General features: G+C 42.9%; 1 protein-coding gene across 10 annotated transcripts in view; it reads left to right on the forward strand.

The window, feature by feature from the left end:
- The window catches only part of FGGY (FGGY carbohydrate kinase domain containing), a 400,085-nt gene that overhangs the window by 55,676 nt on the left and 320,088 nt on the right, over nucleotides 1–24,321 (forward strand). For all 10 annotated transcript variants that reach the window (XM_059374911.1, XM_059374919.1, XM_059374913.1 and 7 more), the window contains one exon: nucleotides 12,973–13,061. In XM_059374911.1, coding sequence (XP_059230894.1) covers nucleotides 12,973–13,061 — 89 coding nt within the window. The remainder of the gene's footprint in view (nucleotides 1–12,972; nucleotides 13,062–24,321) is intronic.

Here is a 24,321-nt window from a genome sequence, read left to right on the forward strand (position 1 = left end):
CCAATATATTTATTATTTTCGCTTCATCGATTAGTGAAAATGATGGGTCATGGACTCGCACCCATCCGTGGTCTGGTATTTGCAAGCAGGGGGTCTCTGTGAGCCCTGAGATTCTCCCGCAAGCCTGGCACTCTGTGGATCTAAGATACATGAGAAGAGTATTGGGACCCGACTGAACCCTATTGCAGTTGTCTTGGTGTGAAGCCATGTGGTCTGGCTTTGGCTGGGGGTCAGAGACCAGCCCATGGACCTGAGAAAGACGGTGAATCACTGTGCAAGTGTTTTTGGAGAACCGCCCTTGTCCTGGGGAGCAGCAACTGGACAGTAGTGCAGTGGCCTTGGAATTCAAGTGGCTGGGGTTTCACCCAGGCTTTTCATTTACGCGCTTCATGATCTTGGGCAATTCTCTTCACTCCGGGCCTTAGGTTTCTGTCTATAAAATGGTGTTAGTGGCAATATTGTTTCTCTGTGTCTTGGCCGGTGGTGGGGGGGGGGGGCGTGTTTGGTAAGTTGTAGAATGCTAATATAATGACATATTTTCAAATGATGAATATGATGGAAGTAGTTGATTTGGGGAAAGAAAATTAGGTCTATTTTTCATATTCTTATCTCTAGATGCAGCTGAGAAAGCTGAGAGGGAAGGGAAAAATTCACATTATTGTGAGGGCAGGCAATTAACAAAGAAAGTGTGCTTAATCTTTAGGGACAACTTGGGGTGTGGGTATTACTGTCCTGTTTGAACAGGTGGCAACAGGCTGAGAGCATTCACCTCCTGCAGCTCATGTGTGGTCAGGCTGGGATCCAGCTCGAAGTTCCTCAAGCACGTGCTCATAACAGCTCACAGACCAAGGATCGGGGAGAGCGGAAGAGCTTGGGAGAGGGTCAGTCCATCCTCAGATGCCCCAGAGCAGTCTCACTTCCCCTATTACTGGTAACTTATGGGGTGTTGTCTTCAGCAACAAACATGCCCAGGATGACGGCTATGAGAATGAGGACACCTTTCAGAAGTGCTCTATGAACAGTGCATGCTCCTCAGTTCCCACCAGAATCAGTCAGGGACATTCATTCATTTGGCAGATGTTTATTGAAAATGTATTGTATTCCAGGAACTCAGAAAAGTGCTGGGACTATAGCAGTGAACATAAGAGGCCCTGTTCCCCAGGTCCTTCTGTTCTAGAAAAGGGACAGAAATGAAGAAAGGAAGTCACAGTGCACTGCAAGTTGGATGGAATTCAGGTCACTGTGGAAGTACACCCCAGTGAGGGGAGGAGTCAGGAGGAAGTGGTGTGTAGGCAGGGGCTGATGGTGGAGGGGAGCTAAGTAAGCCCTCAGGTGGGGTGGGTTGCAAAAGGCAGGCTGGGTACGTGGATTTGGCCCTGGTCAAGTTCTACCGATCTGCGGAGATGAGACCTCTGCGGGGCTGCAAGTCCTGTGCGTGGGAAGGCAGTGAAGCGAGTCATTCAGAAAGCACCTTTTGAGTCCCATCTGTGTGTTTAATGCTATTCCTGATGGGAGTTTCCTGTTTACACATGGATAGAGCCACCATACCCCAGTCACAGGCAGAGAGAGGCTAGGAACTATCTGTCTCCTCTTTTCTGATACTCCCATCTCAAGATCCTGAAGCTGAAACCCAGGGCTCACGTGGCTGCCGTGTCCTCCCTGAACAGAGGAGAAGTGTCCTCATTTCAGTGCCATCAGGACCAGACTAGACAGTACCCCAGAGAATGAGCGGTGATTGAACCCCTCTTGTCCAGGAGGGTGGAACTAAACTCCAGGCAGGGGCTCTTGCCACCTCTCCCTTGGTGGACATGTGACTCAGAGGCGGTGACATCAGCCATGACTTCATTCACCCAGAGGAGAGAGACTGACAGCAGACTCTGGCTCCTGCGCTGCATTCTCCATGGTGTGTCTCGTCGGGGACACTGCCATGGTCCTGCTGTTGTTTTCCACACGTCTTCATTTCTCTGTTTCTTTTCTGTCTTATTTTATTCATTTCTCTTGTTTAACCTGTTTGTTTAGTGTACTTTGCCCTATCTCCCCTTTCTTTTTGTCCATCTTTTGCTTTGTCTTTTTCTTCCTCCCTTCCTTTTCTTGTGCTTTCTCCTCCTTCTGTGTCAGAAATGCACATGCCTTCTGTCCTGCCTCCTTTGTCTTCCGTCCCCCAGACTGCCCACATGGCGTTCTGTCCAAACTTCCTAAAACCGCCTTCACAAACCACTCCCCACCAGGACTGACGGTGTCTCCCTTTCCCTTCCGACCTCAGTGTCTAATACAAATTCAGATTTCCGCTTACTGTACTTCAGTATCCTTCTCTCAGGCTGAACTTCTCAGGATTCCTTTTCCATGGCTGGGGATACAACTGATGCTTCTTCCTGAGCTTCTCTCAGGCAGTTTCTCAGCACGAGCTAGACCACCCTCCACCCCATCTCTCCTGATCTGTGCCTTCCCTCCACGCTGAGGTCAGACACTACCTCCCACATAACACCTTTCCTTGGCTGCTTGCCCACAGCCATCTCTTTCTTTCATGACCATGCAGTATCCTTAGTTTATAACAGGTATGATTAAACTTGGATTATTATTATTATTTTTAAAGATTTTATTGATTTATTTGAGAGAGAGCATGAACAGGGGGAGGGTCAGGGAGAGAGGGAGAGGCAGACTCCCTGCTGAGCAGGAAACCTGACTCAGGGCACGATCCCAGAAGACCAGGACCTAGAGATCATGACTCACGTCGAAGGCACATGCTTAACTGACTGGGCCACCCAGGCACCCCTAAACTTGGATCATTCTGTACTCTTTATACATGGCTGCCAAGTGTTTCATACGCAGACTCTGTTCCACTTACCCAATAAACAACATGAGACTTGGGGCCAGTATACACCTGCCTTTTCATGCATGGTCTTAGCACAAACTTGACCACAAACCAGGGCTTGTAGACAGATTGTAGCATAGTCAATAAATATTTCATTTGAGAAATAAGTATTTCATGCTAATTATAGTGGAACAGATGAGACAATTATGGTCCTTCCCTTAAAGGAGGAAATAGTCTAGTTGGAGACAGATAGGCCCCCATATAATCTGAGAAGAGTAAGGATTGCGGAGGAAACTAACCATTATTGGGGATGTACCAAGATGGGCACATTAATGTCTATAAACTCATCAAGTTGGATCCTACTAACAGAACGGTGAACTGGGCATTGCCGTGTACATACATGAGACCCGCAGAGAGTAGGCGACTCACTGGCCAGAAGAGACACAACTAAAAAGGAGAAGAACCAAGGTTTGAAGCTGAATGGGTCAGTCTCTAAGGCTCCTGCTCCTTCCTGAAGATGGAACCAAGTCACGCCTCTGACATTCTAATAATAAGAACAGTCATTTGAGAAGTGCTTACTCTGTGCCCCATGCTCTAAACGTTTCACAGACATTTGCTCATTTGTTCTCTCAACAACTCAATGGTGTAAGTAGCAGTATTGTTCTCTGTAGTTATTATAGGACAAGGAGATTGAAGTGAAGAGTGGTGAAATAGCTTTCCCAAAGTCCCACGGCTATGAAGTGTTAAGAGCCAGGATACACACCCTTGCCTTCTGTCTCTGGAGAAGAGGCAGCAGAATGTTCAAGGCGCCTCTGTGGAGAGCAGCATATTGCATTTTCAGAACTGCCACTGCCTCAATCCATTTGGAGAATCAGGGACTGGGGTGGTGGGGAGCTGACAGGTGAAGGTGTTGAGAGATGAGGCACGAGAGGAAGCTGGAGCTGGGTCACAGAAATCATAGTTTTCAGTACGCTCTACAAAGACCTTCACAAAAGACACTAGAAGTGTTCTATGAAAGGGATGTTTTCTGTGATGCTGAGCTAGTCCGCATCCATTATAAGAGGTTATGAAGTTACGATCTCTTTCTACTAGTTGAGTTGTGAAGGGATTTCTCCGTTGTGGACCTTGTCTGTGCCTTGCAGGAAATGACAGTGGAACTTTGAACAGTGGGATATGCCTGCCCAAATAAGGCCCAGAGAAACACCAAATGGAATAGTAGAGTGTATCTGTCCTTTACTGGAAGGGGATAAGTAAATTTCACGTTGAAGGAAATTTGGGGAAGAAAGAGGAGGGTGCATCCATGTCAGGGCCAGCCTGGACCTGACGCCAGGTTGTCCTCAGGTGTCCCGGAACACTGCCCATTTGATGGAATGCTGTTCCCGCCTCAGCCCCCTCTGCAGTGGTACTTGGCAGCCATTCAGCACGGGGTTGCACTGACCCAGGAATCCAAGCCAGGAAGTGAATGAATCCATTTTCCAATTAAAATGAAACTTCTCCAAAGACCTACTCACCCCCAAGAAGAGAAATTTATCTTCCTGGCAGTCTGGCTTGGCTAGAATGTCTCTGCTCCTAAGACAGACGGTGAAAAGCCATTAACTTGAATGAGGAAAGAGAGTCTGGGACCGTTCTTATTCACAGTCTCATTCATTTATTCATTCATTCCTTATTCCCATTTCCACAAACTCCTTTTTAGCTTGTACATCTCTGCTCACTAATTTATTCATCCATTCAGCTAACATTATTCGTCATCTATAAAGCAGATACAATCCTAGGTCCTAGGAATAGAGAGACTGGAAAAAAAAAACCAACAGTCTCCCCCCGACTCACTGCCCCCCCCCTTAGGGCTTTCAGTCTAATGAAGAAGACAGACCCATGAATGGGTATGATGGGAGGTGCCATATGGGGATATTCACAGAGTATTATGGGGGTGTAGCATGGGAGCACCTTACTCAGCTTAGGGGAATCGGGGAAGAATGTGTAGAGTGGGTAATACCTGAGTTGAGTACAGAATGATGAGTACATGTTGGCCAGGTTGAAGAGGGAAGAGTAGGATACACTAGGAATAAAGATGTTATGGTAAGAAAAAGCACGGTGTATGTGGGTGATTCTAGTATAGTATCTCAGAGTGATCGGAGATGAAGCTGGTAAGACATGGATTGTATATGCCATGTTAGTGAATTTTATTTTTAACTACAAAGGTAGAAAACTTTGAAGGGTACAAAGTATACTAGATTGAAAACTCTCTGTAGGTAGGAGCTGTGTGTTGTTTGTTCATTTCCCTAGCACTGAGCACAGTACCTGACATGTAGACAATACCATGTAAATACTTAATGAAGGAATGAGTGAATGATTTTTATAGTCAAATGTACATGTTATATAGGTGATTGTGTTCTAATTGGCTTTGTAGGTGGTGGGAATCAAAGGGGGTGAGATGTAAAGTTAGCTGCTGTTATCAGTTGGGATGGTAACAAACCACCTCAAAACTTAATGGAGTGAAAAACCAACTATTTATTTACTTTGTAATTATGCAGCTTGCTGATTTGGGATGAGCTAAGATAGACGGTCTTTCTGATCTCCACTCAGTCAAGAGTAGAGTAGGTTTCCCGGGTAAGGTTTTGGTGTTGGCTTTGCTTAGCAATCTTGCATGTCTGGAGCCTTGACTGGGTGTTTCAATTCTGTTCCACGGGTTCTCTTGTCGTCCAGTAGGCCAGCCTGAGCTGCCTCACTAGGCAGCACTCCACCCCAAAAAGATAAGAGCCTCTGTTCAGAAGTAACAAAGTGGCACCTCTGCTCCCTTCCACTGGTCAAAGTAAATTGTAAGGCAGACCAAGTAAAGTGGTAGAGAAACAGATTGACCTTTTGATGGAGAGCTACAGGGTTATATACTGCAGAAGGCATTAATACAGGGAAAGGAAGAGTTGTGGCCACTTGTAGAGTATGCTATAGGTATGGTAGCTGTAATCTAGGCAGTGGAATGGGATGGCCTGAAAATAGGATCATTATCTAAGATACAGTGGGATGGGTAATTTTATGTGTCAACTTGACTGGGCCTCAGAGTGCCCAGACATTTGTTCAAACATCATTTTGAGTGTATCTGAGAGAGTGTTTCTGGATATGATTAACATTTGACCTGGTAAACTAAGTAAAACAGATTGCCCTCCCCAAGGTGGCCTCATCCAGTCAGTTGAAGACCTGAGTAGAACAAAAAGGCTGAGCAAGGGGGAACTTCTCATACCTAACTTCCTTGAGCTGGACATTGGTCTTTTCCTGTCTTTGGACTTGGACTGGTTTTCTTTGGGTCTTGAGCTGTTGGCCTTCAGACTAGAAATTACACCATCAGTTCTCTTGGGTTTCAGGCCTTCGGACTCAGATTTGAACTTCTGGGTCTTCAGCTTGTCTGTTGCAGATTTTGGGACTTCTCAGCCTCCCTAATTGTGTGAGCCAGTCCTTATAATAATTTTCTTCATATATATGTATAAAATTTCATATATGTGAAGGATGCACACACACACACACACACACACACTTATGTGTGTGTGTGTTTGTTTGTTTATTTATTTATTCTCCTTTTGGTTCTGTTTCTTTGGAGAGCCCTGACTAATATTAATAGAGGATGAAGTGGTAGGGACATCTTCATCAATTAATTTGGAGCTTAAATTAGATGGATGATTGGATGTACAAAATGAAAGAGAAGGAGAAGTAGAAGTAGATGACCCTTTGGGTACCTGCATCAACTGATATAGAAATCAAGACAGAGGAAAACATTTTGGGAAAGACCACAGAGTCTGCCTTGCACATGTTGAGTTAGGGGTGTGGTGGAACATCCGGGAGGCACATTGCAGAGGGGAGTGTAGAGTTTGAGATTTGGCAGGTCATCTGACTTGTAGTTGGTTGGAACGGTGGTAGTAATGGAGAGTTCCCAGGCAGCACGTGAATGGTGAGGGAGGAACTTTGGGGTATATCCATAAAGGGCAGCTAAGGAAAAAGTTGCTTAAGAAGTAGAAAAGCAATGGGTGGGGAATGAGAAGGGCTTCAAGGGATCCAGGAGAATGAATTATTAGGGAAAACCTCTCACTGGTCCAGATCTTCTGCTTTCTTTCATGTCTGTTTCAAGACTTTCTAACCCCTTCCAAGGCCTTCTCTTCATATTAGGACCCTGTCCATCCCTCCTTCCCACTGACAGTACCACACACAAAGAATTATGTTGTCTAGATCACCATCACCTCCCCCCTTTCCTCCTGGTCCTTCTGCATCTTACTATGCTTTTGGGAGGTGGGCACCTGAACTAGTCCTGGGCTCATTAGCAAGCTGCATTTTAGTCTGCCTTGTACTGATCTGTGTGTAGCTTTAGGACAGTGTGCTCCCTTTCTGGGTTTTAGTTTCTCAACCTACAAGATAAGGTTGATCATTTCTTGCCTTCCCTGCCCTACAGAATTATACAGGGCAGATGAGATCATGCATGTCAAAGTGCTTTAAAACACATGGAGCTCTATAGTAGTAACGAGGGTAAAACTTGTTGACTGATCAGGCACTCTACATTATTTCATTTATTTCTCACAACATCCTTTGAGATAGATGCTAGTAATATGGCACTTGAGGAAACTGGGGCTTAGAGAATTAATTTGCCTAAAGCTACACAGCTGTGAAGGGGTGAGGCCAGTAATCAAACTCAGGTCTGCCTGACTCCAGTGTTCTTAGAGCCCACATTCCACAGCCTTGTTTTCCTAATGCATGTGGTGGTATCATATTCCTGGCAAAGTCAGTTTTGCTAAATATGATTGGTTTTTGTGAAAATGGTTAACTTTTTTTTTTTTTTTTATGGTTGGGAAATCAAGTCTATTGTGGGTTATAAGTTTGCCTTTCTGTACAACCGTAGGGCTCTAGGGAGAGGGTGGGGAAGGATGGGTACAAATCGAGTTCCTAAAGATTAATTTAAATTATGCAATGGAATTATTTCATTTCCCAAATAAGTTCTATGATGGTACAGTTAAATAAATCCTTCTCTAATGGGGGCAATCCTGTCAATTCAGATTTTTGTTTCTTGGGTTTCATTCTCAGTAGCGGCATAGATGCTTGTTCAACTTGACCTCTAGGCTTCTGCTCACATCTCCTCCCCATGGAACCTTTTCTGGCTAATCCAACCCCGAAGCCCTTTCCTTCCTCTGAACCTTGTCTGTGATTACTCATTAGAGGCAAATATATGACCTACACAAAATATTACGATAAAGTTATGAGGCTGACTCACCAAACCTTGGTATCAGGCTCATTACATTATTGCCATACATCATCTTATTAATTACCTTTTCCTTTTGTGCACATCTTTCTCCAGCCCTGCTGTCATTTTCTTTTGAAAAGGCCTGACTTTAAATTTCTTTATAACTCCCGAAATTTTTTCCCTTTTTATTTTTTTATTTTTGAGCTGGTTTTTGCCCTCTGGGAGTCTGTCATTTTCAGGTGGATTTAGGCACATGTATATATAATTGAGATACAGCGAGGGCCTGGACGGATGCACTGAGCCGATGACATTTGAATTGGAGTTGAATCAAAGGTAGAAGTTTGGTTATGGGAGAAGGTGGGGAAGGCAATCCAAGTAGAGGCACGAGCCTCCACACAAGGTGTGGAAATGTGGAAGGAGCTTAATGCATTTGGGCACATGGAGGAAATGAGGTGAGTGCCGGCTGAAGCGTGCTAGGAGATGAGCCCGGAAGGATTCATCATTATAATGGCCGTGCTCGAGCCAGGGTGTTGAGTGTCCTGAGAGCCATGCCAAGGAGTTCAGCGATTCTAGGCCATGAGGAACTGTTGGATCATTTTAAACAAAGGAACGCAATGGTAAGTTTTCAGTTTTTAGAAAGACGCCTCTAGTAGCACAAACCTCTCCGTGTATCTGCCTGTCTGACCTGAAATATGTCTGGTGTTTGGTCTTTTCTTTGTGGATGGGAGTCTGAAACACACAGTTGTTTCATTCATTTTGGGAGGTTTCTGGCTGAAGATTATGACCCGCTCTATGTTTTCAGCCTCATTTTTCTTTTCAGAATGACGTTGAGGATTACGTTTCCTACTGAAACATCTTTCTTCTCTGGCCTATCAGTCTGTGCCCTAATTTGGAGTCTTGGACGTAGAGTGAGGCTAAGGTGTTGCTTTTTCATTGGAAGTTAAATGCTGGAAAACGACACTGTGAGGACTTGGGCTGCTCAGGCAGGATCACTCAGTGGGTGGAGAATCAGGGAGCTCTGTTTCCTCCCTTTTCTTCACTGCATGCAGCAGATACCCAGACAGAATCTCTATGCAACTCATAATAAAATCCTTGGATGATCCCATTTTAGCTGTTCTTCCCTACCTTCTCATGCTGCTCCCAGACCCTGGTGTCTTCTGACATACCCTGCAGGACTTGTTTCATGTTCCCCATTAGTTCCTTCAGCCTCGAGAAGCTGGAAGATACCTCCCTGCCTCCCCGGACACACAAGGAAAGGGCAAGGGAGAAAGTTACATCGCTCTACCCCGAGGCGGGCAGGGCGGCTGCTGCCTGGCTCCAACTCTTGGATATATTGCTCTGTCCCCACCCTCTGCTGAGACCTGCAGCTGTGTGCACTTGGAGTTGTAGCCGCCTCCCAAGAAATGCTGTGGTTTTATGAAGTAATAGATGATTAAAAAAAAAAAAGTAAGAAGTTGTTCTCTTTAGCTGCTTTCAAGCCTGGGGGATTGCTTAGCTCAAAGGATTGTTATTGGAATGCAGAAGCCTTTCATGCCAAGTCATACATCCCAAATCACCACCGATTTCTTTTTTTCTTGAAAAGACTAGTTTTTGTTAGTTGCTTGGTAACCAGAAGATAGGCTTAACTCCTTCTGCACGGAGAGTGTCTAGTGTGCACTGGCTTCAGCTGTCACATGATGGGATACAGCTAAGCCTGACTAGTGTTGAGGGCCTGCTCTGGGCTTCTCCTCCCCCATTCACCCTCCGTGTATGGAAGGCATTTTTCAGTTGGTAGAAGTTAAATGAGCTGATCAGGATTGGAAGAAATCTCTGAAAGTTTTTAGTGTACAGAAATGTGTTTTATTTGTTTGTTTTCTTCAGTAAAGAATGGCAGTGGCTTCTATCATGATGTTCCCCAGAGGCCAAACCCCACATTTCTGATGGGTCCGGGAGCCTCAGGATGGTGACTGTGGTGCAGTGGGAGAAACGAACATTCACTTTAGAGCTAGAAGTCCTATGTGACTTTAGCCTAAGCCCTGTCTGAAACTGGACTGTATATTCACCTACACACCTCTGAACCGCCCTGAGAATCACATGAGATGAGGTGTGTGGGGGCTCTCTTGTGAGCTGCGGAGGAATATAGGAAAGATAGTGACAGGCCCGATGGTTCAAAAAATAGAATTAATTCAATAAGATTGAGCCCCTCAGCTGGGACTGTGTACTGGCTGGGGAGTGGAAGGGAAGGAGAGATTTTCCCCCACAGAATTGCATTAAAAATCCATGCATGGGGCTACATGCTCTTGGCCCACCCGGCATCTGATGACAATGCACTTGTGCATCATGTAGCCCAACATGAGAACAGCATGGGATCCTTACATACAGTCTGTCAGCATCTCAGAGTGAGAGATCAGGCATCAGGAGACATTCCTTCTCATCCCTGCAAACTCTGCCCCCTTCTCTTTGCTGGCTAATCTCCAGACTGCTTTTAGAGAAAGCAGGGACCAGACTGCTCTCTCTTCCTCCAAGACCACGTGTGTTCTTAAGGATACCTCATGCTTCTAATTAGATGCTTCTGGTTTCTCATCCGATAGACATTGGACTCGGGTCTGTGGCTTTGGTAGGTGAAGCTGGCCTGGTCTCAAGAAGAAATGACATTCCCTGGCTTCCTCAAGCTTCCTATTGCAGTGTATCTCTTGTCAAGAAGCTTGAAGTTCTCTTGGAATCATTTGCTCAGGTCCCATTGTCCACGGTGGCTGTCTGCTTGGCTCCAGGCTGTCCAGACTGAAAGCTCTCATTATGCGAAATCCTTAATGGCCGTATACAAGATCTAACAGAAGCAGTTGTTTTCAGAGTTTAGGAATCTTGTTCAGCTTTGGCTTGAAGCGCTGGTTGTTGCTGCTGTGGTTTAGCCATTCATTTCTAGTGACCAGCCCTGGATTCCTAGAGCCCGTGGAAGGAGGCTACCTTTTCTCCTTCTCCCTAGAAACTGATCACTGAGACCACAGAGCACAGGGAAAGAGATGTCAGGGACTGCCCTGAAGAAGGCAGACTGCTAGGTTGACTCACACAGTCTCAAAGGCTACCATTTTCCTGATTGTGACCCTGTTAGGGCCTGAGGATACCACTAGTTTATAGATGGGATAGGCGCATTTAGTCAGCTCTAAGTTTTGCCTTGTTTGTCATGAACACGTATGGGTATTCAAAGAGAAGCCTAGCTCTTTCTAGATGTAAGCTCTCACCTCAGTGCTTAGGAATTTAAAACAAATAACAGTAATGGAATATGGGCTTCACACTGTCATTTACTGCTGAACCCTTTTGATATTACTATTGTTTGAATGGGACCCCGGACCTGGGATTATATTTTTGCTGTCATGCACATTAATAGCTTATATAGTAGTGATAGGGAAGGGGGGGAAGTAGGAAGGACTCAGAGAATTTGAGGGCAAATGTAGATAAAGGCCAGTCATATGTCTATAAAGTAGATGTAATCATACTCAGAACTTTCCCTCATGCTGAGGAGATAACACAGGTGAAATCCATTTCTAGACTCTGAAGCGCGCCTCAAATGAAAGGTTGGAAGGTGAAAGTGAGAGGTTGTCTAGTTGTTCAGCAAATATTTATTGAGTGTCTGCTGTGTGTCACCCTCTCACAGATTCTAGAATATCTCTCTTGTGGATCTTCTTCACTGTGGCCCTAAGGTTCCCCAAGATACTCTTGTGCTTATGATACATTCCTTTTATTGTAGCCTCTTGGGAAGGGAATAATTGAAACCAGGACTTGGAGAGTTGCCTGGTTGGTAGGAAACCTTTCTTGCTACTGCTTCTGTCTGCTTTACTCTTCTCTTTGTGAAGTTCTACTTCTCTAGGTACTTGGCAGAAAATGTCCACTTTACAGTTTCCAGGTTTATCTCCCCTTATTCATAGGCAGAAGTTAAATGACTCCATTTGGATCCTGAGTAGAAGGATCCTGACTGGCTCAGTTAGGTCACATGTCCATCCCTGGTCCAGTTAAATGTGTAAGGGGGACTGGAGTCTGCCTCATGGCTAACCGTCCAGTCCTGTGGAGGGGAGGAGAGGAGAGAGTTGTGGGGTATATCATAGTCCATAAGCCTGACAAGGTCCTTGACATTGTAGAGCTTATGTTCTCGCAGTAAAGAAAGATGGTACAGAAATAATTGCGGGGTGATGTGGGTTATATGCGACTCAGACCTACCCCGAGTGGGAGATCCTGGAAGGCTTCTTCAAGGAAGGGTACATAGGGTTAACCAACAGGGGCAGGTCATATGGATCCCGGGAGGCAGCAGGGTGGTGGGTGAGGAATCAGTGTCCTAGGCAGAGGTGGCAGAGGGAAGAAAAAGCCCAATCGCAAGAAAAAAATCTGACCACACTGGCAATGTGGAAGACACCGGAAGAAACAAACATTTAGGTATTTTATAAGAATAATTTGGGTATGTGCCATTCTCTTTGGCTCAGACTGGACGTTCTTTGAAGGCAGGGACCAACTGTTCTCCTGCCTTTGGAACCCGTTGACGTGGGGAGAATTCTGCATGGCGGAACACATTCCATCTCATGGGGTAGTTTCTTAGTGCAGTTTTCTTCCCAGCTGGTGACCGTTCAGCTTTGAAATCTTGCTGTGTGTCTTGAAGTGTATTCTGTGACCCCTCCTTGGGAAGATGGATTGCACACCCTCACAGAGTGTGCTCCTTCCCCCTCCAGCCCGGCCAAGGGGATAAAAGGGAAATGATGGTCATTTTTAGAAGGATCAATAATTGCCAGTTTTTCTTTCCTGTATAGGTACTATACATTACCATCCCTGCCCTGCCCCCGGCCCCCAGCCCCTGAACAGATGTTTTATGGGACATTGTTGGCTGTGCTTTTGTTTTGAAAAATTTGAAACATTATTGAAAGAGGGGAGGGATAGGGGAAAAAGGCCCATAATTGATTCTAATATATATTTAATTTGGCAGAACTTGAGAGAGACGTGCTGGGATAAGGCGGGACATTTCTTTGATCTCCCAGACTTCTTATCGTGGAAGGCAACAGGTGTCACAGCACGGTATGTTAATTACAAGTTGGATTTTATTTGCGTTCATCCATTCTCGGGTGTCTGTATATATATTGCTTTCTTAACTCGCTTTGACTGGACGTACTGTTTGTACATCTGCATGCGATTTTGCATACTTGAAACATCTTGAATCCATCTTTCACCTCCACTGCACATGCCCAAACACCATTGTTCCTACGATGCCTGGAATGTTGGTGTCCAAGGTGAAGACCATTCATTAAAATTGGACACATTTGAAGGAGACGTGAACAGTCCATCATGAAATGTGACCATTTTCCCAAAGGCACTTTTTACATGATGAATAAAAGAGTTTGGGGGGGCCCTAAAATGAAGGGAAGAGATCTGTTTTCCGAGGAAGCTGATTTTAACTGGATGAGTGTGTTGCTTTTTATGTTAATGTACCTGAATCATTGCAGAGTGTAGAGGTCTATATGTTGAAGTCACAATATTTTTCCATAAATTGTGAATGTTATAAATGCGTATGTGCTACATGGCAGAGACAATTTAAGATATACTTGGTGTGAAGTAGCAGCTGCTATAATTAACAGAGTGGCTGTGTGTGTGTGTAGAGACAGGTTGAACATGAAATCTCAAAGTCTGCAAGTCTGTTGTCATCCTGACAACAGGTTTCAGGGGATACCCATGAGAGACAGCAGGACGGGGAGGGGTTTTCTCATCTTGAAAATGATTTAGATAATCTGTATTGAACAGATCTGTGAAGAAGAGGATCATTTCTCAGAGGACAGGTAAGCCTGTATAAATACATATTTGGACCTTTTCTTGATAAGAGTTGATAAGAGTTCAGCCTGAGAGGCTTCCAGAAAGGAGATAGTAGAGGACATGTTTCACAAGCACGCCATTCTTCATGTGATTATCCTCCCCTGCCGCCTGGGAAAATATCATTAGCCGCCCGTCTCAGGGTAGTGGGGACCCATGCATAAACATGACCTCTGCACACCCCAGCTACTTAGCCCGCCAGTGGGAGCAGGCTCTGGTGGGGGTGTGTGTGTCTGAGCTTTACCACAGATGGTACAGTTAGTCACTGTTGTACTGCTGTCACCAATGGGGATGTCAGGGTGTGGGTGAAGATCTCATCTAGGGCATTCTTCTTGTGGTGTGACATTGTCTAACGTTATTTCTAGAGGGACCTTTTTTTTCTACCTTTGTGCAATAGTGGAAGAAATATTTCCATCATTTTAGCCAAATGGACCTATCAATCAAGGCATTGCTAATAGTGTGGGTGTTGGCAGTACCCCATTGGCCCACAAAATTTGAGGGCAAAATAGAACTGTAGGGGCATCTGGGTGGCTCAGTCAGTTAAGTGTCTGCCTTCAACTCAGGTCATGATCCCAAGATCTTGGGACTGAGCCCTGTGTTGGGCTCCCTGCTCATTGGGGGTCTGCTTCTCTCTCTTCCTCTGTGCTCTCTCTCAAGTAAATAAATAAAATCTAAAAGAAAAAAAGAACTGCAGATGGAGTAGGACGACCCTCCTTTCCTTCCCTTTTTTCTTGAGTGTTACTCAACCCAGGGAGTTGATTTCTTCTTGCTGGTGCTGTGTAGTACTCTACTCGCATTTCCTGGTGTCAGATACCGTATTATGATAGCAAGGAGTGGGCTTTCGAAGCTAGCTCTGGCTCAGACTTCAGTGTGGTGGCATGCATGCGGACTGTGAAGTCACAGTGTGATTTGTAGTTCTCCATTCTGCCGGATGTGAGTTGGGTGACCCTGGGCATGCCCTCTCCTTCTTTGAACCTATCTTTAAAATGGGGATCATGATCTCTACCTTGAATGCTTGTTGGGAGAGTCCTGTTAAAGCAGTTTTTCCAAACTAGCCTGAAGATAGGAATCGGTTGACTAATTTATTCAAAGCACAGATCCCCAGGGCCTCCAATTTTGAGCCTACTGAACAGAATCTCCTTGGGGTACCCGGGAATGTGTAGGTTAAACAAGTACTCCAGAAGACTATATATGATCAGGTAGTTTTGGACAACATTGCTTAACAGAATATACAGGGAAGTGATGTACGACTCTAAGGTACTTCTCACCTGTGAGGGGTTGGAAGTATTTAAAAACTTTAAATTTAAAAACGAGCTTCTTTCTGGCCCATCAGAATGTGCTTGGGGGCTCCCATCCCCACCCACAACAATCCGAAACCCTCAGGAAACAGAAGGTTTACTTTTCAGAAATGATATATTGGCTGTCCAGTCTTCCTTGCCATTTTTTTTTTCTTACTGGCTATGACACTCATGACTCGTTCTGTTTTCATTAGTACGAATCTGCAGTCCCACGTTCATCTGCCCATTGCCCCGGAGTCATGAGCACCTTCAGAGGCCTTTTCTCCAGCGTCTCTCTCCTCGAGCAGAGACTGGTGGCCTTGGGGACCAGGTGCAGAGTTTCTCTTGCGAGGTGGCTGCCCTCCCCCTGGAACCCCTGGCTCTTACCCCTGTCTTTCTCTCCTATTGATTCCTTACTCTCTCCATTCCTTATCCCTTCTCTGTTTCAACCTGCACAGTGAGGATGAAACAAGTAAGCCCTCTGTGCTTTCTCACATGTAGAATTAGGACAATGACAGCACCCAGTCTGGGGTGTTACTGTGTGAGCTGATAAGGTAACAGAGGAACTTCCAACACACTGCTGAGAAATTTTTTGAAGGAATTAGCTATTTTATTTAGTTCCCCTTCTCTATGGGTTTTGGCAGGGGATATTTGCATTACGTTTCTTCCATAGTGGAAAGAGGGAAATCCTGGTAGTCAGACTCACCTGGGCTCAGTATTCTCCGACATGTACTGTCTATAAGAACCTGGAGTGAACTAGTTCCACCGCTAAGCCTCAGGTCCTCATCTGGATGTGTTCTCTTAGGATCACTGAGGGAGTTAGAGGTGCTGTGCACCCAGTGCGGCAACAGTGCATGGTTCTTTTAATGAAAAATCCCCATTGTCTGTCTCCTTTTCTAGAATAAGTGTGAGTTTGAATGTGCTAATACCAAAAAACTTGGGGCAGTGAAACATAAACTTGGCATCGTCTGGGCTAAGGAGAGGTTCAGATTTGGTGTTTATTTGGCTCTTACTGAGATTGTTGTGTTTGGGAGGCTTTGGGGAAATGAGTGCCAGTAAAACTAGAGGGTGTTTTTTTTTTCTTTCTTTCTTTTTTCGCTTTTTATTATTCTAGTGGAGTCAAGGCTAAAGAGTGATCAAATTTCACCTTGTCTTAAAGCTTTCAGACTTGTTTTTGGCAATGACATTGTGTAAGAAGTCTTCCTCCTCCTCCTCCTCTTCCCGTTTGGCTTTACCCTCCCCATATTGTCCACCCACCTTTAGTTATTGTTCTCATTCCCCTAAATTTGGTAGTTTCCCTTGTGTGTCTGGGTCACCGAGCAAGTCACCACCTGGCCTATGATTAATTTATAATTCAGCTCCATTCTTTACATTTTAAGAATGAAAATAATGATTTCTATTTTTGTTACTAATAATAATGTGATCGTTATCATTTTCAGGCTCCTTCTCTCTATCTGTGCTAGGCATATTAGCAGATGTGAACCCCATTAGCCCTCATGACCATTGGTTAAAGCAGGTGGTGTTGCCACCATTTTGCAGTTCAGAAGCTGAAGCTGGATGCTTCAGCAGCTGAAGCAGTTCTAACCCTTGAGTGGGTCACTACCCAGAATTTTAGTGACGTGACAAATGGGAAGTCAGCAATTTCAACAATGCAGTTTTATATCATCAGACAAAAACATAGTCTCATATATATATAAATCCTCCCTCTAAAGAGATTTAAGAAGACTGATAATAGGATAAGATTAAAAGTGACAAAATATGTATGAAAAATCACAAAGGAGTGAAAATATTACTAGAGCAACTGAGGTGAAGGAATGAACTTTGTAAAAGCTCTAAGATTCTTCATAGTTACTAATAGATTTGTATCCAAGCTTCCTAGTGGCCAAAGCAAAGATTAGAGCATTATCAAGATTAACTGAGTAAACAGATAAGAACCTCACTGCCTCTCAGAAGTAGAACTCAGTTTCTAACACTGGAGGCTAAGAGAAATTTCTCCTGGTTGGCAGTAGTCTTTAAATTATTTAAAAATGTGACCTATTAAATTTAATTATAATTCCCAGTATACTTTTTATTTTAAAACAGTTTTAGATTTGTAGAAAAGTTGTGAAGACAGTATAGGAGAATTTCTAAATATTTGACACCCAGTTTCCCGTATTATTAGTATCTTACATTAGTATGGTACCTCTGTTACAACTGATGGACCAATATTGAGACATTATCATTAATTAAATTCCATACTTTATTTATATTTTACCTAATGGCCAGGATCCTATCCAGGATACCATAAATGTATATGGTTTAGTGATATCTCCTTAGGCTTTTCTTGGCTGTGACAGTTCCTGATGACCTTGACAGTTTCAAAGAGGACTAGTCATGTGTATTGTAGTATGTCCCTCTAATGGAATTTGTCTGATGTTTTCCTCATGATGAGGCTTGGATAGTATGTTTTTGGTAGACCACAGTACTGTTCTCATCATATCATATCAAGGGTACATGCTGTCAGTATGACATCATGTTGATGTTGACTTTGATCACTTGGCTAAGGTATTGTTTGTTAGATTTTTCCATCCATAAGTTACTCCTCTCCTCCTTCTAGATGGTGCTTTTTGGAAGGAAGTCAGCATGCACAACCCACATTTCCAGGAGCAGGGAGTTATGCTTCACTTCCTTGAGAGTGGAATATCTACATATAGTATTTTGAATTATTCTATATGGGAGATTTGTCTGTTTCCAATTCACTTATTTTTATTTCTTTGGACTTAAAGAAGTTGATGGCCAGGCTCTTTAAGCATAAAGGACACATTGATAAGTTTTCTTTAGAACGTACATGTTAGACACTTGAAGTAATGAGCACTTGGTGTTATATGCAAGTGTTGAATCACTAAATTCTACCTCTGAAACTAATAATACATTGTATGTTAATTAAATTGAATTTAAATAAAAAAGAAGTTACATGTTAAAATTTCTGAGATTTTTCTATGGCACATGAGAAAAGAGGGCTGATTTAATATCGCAGGTTGATTTCCCCCTTAGATTTCTTTATATGTTTATTTATTTTCCTTCCCTTTCCTCTCCATTACGATGTATAGTTGTTTAAATTGTCAGTTTTCTGTCTTCTACTTTAAAGAGATAAATTTTATGGTTTTAAGAAACAAATCCCTTTTAAAATAGCAAGTATTTTCCTGATTTGCATTCTTTTCTTATGTTTTGAGTTTATAGTAGATATTTTTGTACTGTTATTTTTTTTATGGTTATTTGCCAGTCTATCAGGAGAAGATTCTGGTCAGGTTATTGATCCAGACCTGTAATTATTTTCCAGGCATAATCTCCAGGATCTCAAAAATAGTGTCATATTTAGACTTTTATTCTACTGTGTTTTTGTTCTTTAAAAAATTATAAATCTACTTTGTGTAATTTGTTTTTTTTACTTCATGTAGTATTCTATTTTCCATATCATTAAATATTATCTGAAAACATGTTTTTGATACCAGTATAATACTTAAAATAATTTTGATATCTGTGTAATATTCTACGCTATGTTAGCATAATGTCTTTGTCAATTTCGCCAAGTTTTTAGGATTAAAATGGTAGCTTATTTTATTTTATTTATTTTTTAAGATTTTATTTGAGAGAGAAAGCATGCACAAGTGAGAGAAAGTGAGGGAGAGAGAGAGAGAGAGAGAGAGAGCGCGTGCATGAGCAGTGGCCAGGGCAGAGGGAGAGAGAGCCAAGCAGACTCCCCGCTGAGCAAGGAGCCCAACACAGGACTTGATCCCAGAGCCATAGGATCATGACTCCAGCCAAAGGCAGAAGTTTATCTGACTCAGCCACTCAGGCATCCCCAAAATGGTGTATTATTTTAATTTCCATTTTTAACTATTAAATGCAGTTTATTTTTCAAATGTTTAGCAATCACTGGTTTTATTAGTTTATGTCATTGTCAGTTATTGTGTCCATTAGTATTATAAATGTCCATTACTAATATTTATATTGGGTTTTGGTGAGAACTCTGTATTATCTATCAGATGCACTGAATTTTTGTTTTGGTATTTTCCCCAGGTGTTATTTTCAAGAAAAATTAAAACCTACAGGAAAGTGTAGAGAGAATGGCATATTGAACGCCCTATCTTTACCTACCTTCCTCCACATTTTGTTCCATTTGTGTCTCAAGTGCTGTCTTACAAATGGTTTTGCTAAACCATCTGTAAATGAGCTGAGTCACCTACGTCCTCCTAAATTCTGCAGTGTGAACACCTAAGAGAACTAACCTTCTCCTGTGTAACCACAGTGTTATCACTGCACTAAGAACAATTAACACTGATGTTCTTTATTTGAATTCCTAACAGATATTCCTGTTGTTAAGGGTTCGAAGTGTCACTCACTCTTGATTGCCACTTGGCTTCTGACTGATAGAGACAACATAAAAAAGCATATTAGCTAAATGAAGTATGGAAACTACCTTGTTATTTCAGAAAATGACAGTCTAGCCTCTAATGTGTAGAGCTTCTGGTATATTGGATGGTGAATGCAGCTCAGAAGTGAGCTGAACTGAACTGAATGTATATGGGGGAAGGAAGACCAGTTATGTCAACCAGCTCTCTAGTTAAGGAACTGAGTCAGCAGCATGACCGTAGACCCTGCTCAGGTGTGCTTACCTGAAGCCAAAGCGTGCTGGTTGTAATTGGACACAGAAAGGAAAGAGTGCACTTTTCTTCCTTTTTTTTTGAAGATCTTTGTTTCTTTCTTTGACACAGTGAGCACAAGCAGAAGGAGGGGCAGAGCAAGAAGGCAAAGCAGACTCCTCTGCTGAGTAGGGAGCCAGACGTGGGTTCATGACCTGAGTTGAAGGCAGATATTTAACTGACTGAGCCACCAGGCTCCCTGGAAGGATTGTGTTTGATGTTGTTCAAGGCATGGCTTGTCACCTGTCTTTCACAGAGTAACCCTTAAAATGTGGCCTAATATATCCCAGTCTCTCAGCCATCAGATGAGCCCTTACCCTCTTGGGGAAAATTAAGGGCATGGGGTGGGAAGTCCTCTGTGATTCCTCTGGTACTACTCTGCGTGAAGAGAGCAGGCTGGGTGGCAGTCTCATCCTGAGGGCTGAGACAGCGGCATGGCAGAAGAAAGGAGACATTTCCACTCCAGTATCTGCCTTTGGTGACATGCCTGAGATCCATGCCCCTTACTTAGTACTTTACTTCTTGATTACCTTTTATAGTGGTATATAAGATAAGATAAGACTGATTAAAAAAAAAAGTTTTGTCGAGGTATAATTCACAGCCTATGTAAGTCACCCATTTAAAATCTATAGTTCATTGCTTTTGATAGATTACATTATTAAGTTTTATAAATTGTAAAAATAAGTATAGCATAAAAGTCACCATTTCAACCGTAATTGAAGTATATAGTTCAGTGGCGATAATTACATTCGTGGTGTTGGACAACCATTACCACTGTTTGTTTTCAAAATTTACTCTTCTCCCCAAACAAAAACCTGTAGCCTTTAAGCAGTAGCTCCCCATTCCTCTCTTCCCCCAGCCCTGGTAACCTCTAATCTGCTTTCTGTCTCCATGAATTTGCTTACTCTAGATACTTCATAGAAGTAGGATCATACAATATTTGGTTTCTTTGTCTGGCTTATTTTACTTAGCATTACACTTTCCAGATTCATCCATGTTGTAGCCTGTGCCAGAATTTCCTTTTGGTGGCTGAAGGATACTGCATTGTATTCTTATACTACATTTTGCTTTTCCATCATTTGTTGATGAACCCATGATGGATGATTGGGTTCTTTCTTCCTTTTGGCTATTGTGAATAATGTAGTAAGGATTGACTCTAAGTATCCATTTGAGTCAGCTTTCATTTCTAGTGGGTATATACCTAGGAGTAAAATGGTTGGGTCATACGGCTAATCTGCATTTAGCGTTTTGAGGAATTACCAGCTTTTTTGATAGTGGCTACACCATTTTACATTTCCACCAGCAGTGTTTGGGGATGCCAGTTTTTCTGTCTCTTCACTAATACTTTATTTCCTTTTGTATTTCTTTCTTTCTTTTTTTTTTTTTTTTATCATGGACATCCTTGTAACTGTAAATTCTCATTATGACTTAAGGCTTGATTTTTTTAATGTTAGAAATCTGAATGAAAGTAAAATTGATGGAATTTAAATCATCCTAGAGATAACATTTTTTTGGCTAGACCTTAGTTGAAACTGGATAAGGATACTCGAGGAGTGCTATAAAATTAAATAGTTCTGGTGGGGGGGATCACAGTTGTTCTTGACATGACGAATGCTGAGGCTCTTTGACTTGCATTATTTTATGACTGTACTGAAGATGATTTCCAGAACAACGGTATAAAACAGTGCTTCTGGGTTCTAGGAAGAATGATTCAGCCATCTTCTCACATCATCTTATTTTTTAGTGTATCTCATAGTGCTGAGAAATGGCCTGTAAATATTAGCTTTCCTTTGCCTTTATTCTTGGGAAGCAGGAGTGCTTTCACTCTCTAAAGAAGAAATATGATTTTTATGTCTTCACTGAGAAATAACAGACGTAATAGAAAATTAAAAAAAAAACAGTTGCTTAAACATTTAAGTGTTCATTCTCTTCTGTAAATAAATGAGACATATGGAGTATTGAGCTCCTGTGTCAGCCCCATGAAGTCATCAAGGACCGTTGCTCTTTTGATATTTTTGCTTCACCATCCTTAGCCCTGACTTCCATTCTCAAGGTCACCCCATGGTCCAGGTTGGGTGCTGGAGTCTCTGTTGTCCAGTCTCCATTCTTTGTAGCAGGGAGAAGGAAGGCAGGGTTGCGTAGAAAGGATGTCCCACAGACCTGAGTCAGCCTTTTTTAAACAACATTCATAGAAGATCTACATAATACTTGTTCTGTTTGTCTGTCCTTGGCCAGCTCTTAGGTTTATGGTTATGCCAAGTTTGATTGGAGCCCAGATGAAGTAGACTTTTAGCTAGAGGCATTGATACCTGAATGAAATTGGATTTCATTTACTACTAAAGCAAAAAAGGAGAATTAGCATGGGGTAGGTAAAAAGATAATTGCAGAATTGTCATTTCTTAGGAAATTATGTTGACCTGTATCGCAGATACCAATGTGCAGTTCATCAGTGATAGCAATCAGCAGGAGGTTGAGGATGGTGAAAATCATGGGGAAAGTGGTATATGCTTTGAAGTAACAGTAGCTCACAATTTGTCATTCATTCATTCATTCTTCACTTATTCTTTGCATATATATTAATAGAGTACCCAAGAAGTACCCTCCCTCTAATCTAGCAGCAGGTAGGTACACATTTGTTTAAACTATTCCAATGTATGTGAAGATTGGAGCTCAAAACTTCGCTCTGTCATTTATCAGCTGGGTGGGTTTGGGCAAGTGGTCTTTGGGCAAGTCATTTAATCCCTCCCAGTCCCAGGGTAGATGTCAAGAGACCACAGAAAAGTCAATATCCAGAGGCTGAAAGTCCAGATAGGCAGAAGAGGATGGAATGTTCCAGATCTATCAGTGGAAAGGAGAGGGCTTCTCATCCATCCCTAACAGAAACACCAGAGTCTGGGCACAAATCCTCCAGGACTGGAACTTTTCCTGCCCTACACTGATGCTTGACTGTGGGATCATTGACTGTCCCTCTTTACCTGCTGCGGAAGGATGAGTTTCTTCCTTCACTTTTCATCAGTGAAATAAATCTGGACAAAAAGGGTTAAGAATCCCCACCTTTGTCCTTTGGAACAGAGGAGATAAAAATGTATGACCTCAGGTGTTTGTGTTGTGCACCCTTTGTTAAGAACCACTAGTCTGAATTTGCTCAGCGTCTGTGCACTTTTTTTTCAGCTCTCTGCTGCATACATCTAGACATAAATTTTCTATGCCTGAAAGATGATAGCCGATGTGACTGTGATTTTCCAACCGAGCAGCACTATAGCGTTTCCTTTACCTAATACTTTGCTCGTTAAGACCTTGCCTCACTTTTAGAATATAACACCATGTGCTCTTTCAGTATGGTAAAGTAGAAACACCTCTGAATATGGTTCCACATTTACAAATAGTATGATGGTGAATTCTCTGCTGGAAATGGTTTAAAACCGAAAGCGTTAAACAGACATCTCATTTTCCAGGTGACGTGACTGAACCCAGAGATGGAGTAGTGGCTAGATTTTAAAGGGCCATCCCCATATCATGAATCGCTGCAGGGTCGCTTCTGTGCCCTGAGAAGGCATCCCTCAGACGGATAGGGCGTCATGGTCCTTGTGGCGTCTGACATTTTTTTCTGGTCCAGGGTGACTGCCTCTCTTGGATAATTCTCTTGTGATCTTTGCTATTGGGCCTTTGGGATATGTTGTACCTCTGTGATTCTGGGGGTCCAGTTTCAGTCGCTGATGAAAGGTATAACATTCAGTCCTAGGGGCCCATGCTACTGGAAAGGCTTGCTGGTGCCCAGGACCTATATCACGAGATGCACAAGGTGGCATGGTTCAAAACTGGGAAGACTGGTGTCTGGCACAGCCAGGTCACCCTGGGCCCCATGGTCCTCGGTCGGTTTCTTTGTCTGTACAACTCGGTGGCTGGAGTAGCTGATCCATTCAGCCCTCCCAGGACTGAAGTTCTCAGTCTGTGAGATGTATTGGTATGGACCAAAGTCTGTCTTTGGATTCTTTCTTGAAAGTCATTCCTTTGTAAAAAGTTATTGTTAAACTCTGCAGTTCAAGCCTTGGGCTAGGATTTGGTGTCAGAATGCTGTATCCTATTCTTCTTTTTTTCGTCTTCACTTCTATTTAGTTTCTCTTTTATATATACCTTATTTTTTTTCTTGTTTTCTTCATTTCCCTTTCTTCCTCTCTCTAAATTATTGTCAAGGGCCTTTGAAGAGAATTCTTAAAGGTTATTAAGAAATTGCAGTCAGGGAGTCCTTTGTTCCCAAGCCACTTAGAAGATTGCTTTGCCTTTTGTTAAATACAAAAAATTGTCAACCTGTGTCATTAAAATGTGCCAAAAACCGCATTCACCAATAAAAAGTATCAGCTCCCATTATTGCCCTGATATTATTCTTTTCAAAAGCTGAGCGCTCTCCCCAGGCTTTCTAAACAATCTTCGGCTCATTCATCTTCCTGGTTTCGTTACATTTTGAACTTCTCCGGGTCTATATAGGGTGGCAGCCTGTCTTTTAAAAATTAATGG

This window comes from Mustela nigripes, chromosome 14 (genome assembly GCF_022355385.1).
Source record: "Mustela nigripes isolate SB6536 chromosome 14, MUSNIG.SB6536, whole genome shotgun sequence".
Classification (NCBI taxonomy): domain Eukaryota; kingdom Metazoa; phylum Chordata; class Mammalia; order Carnivora; family Mustelidae; genus Mustela; species Mustela nigripes.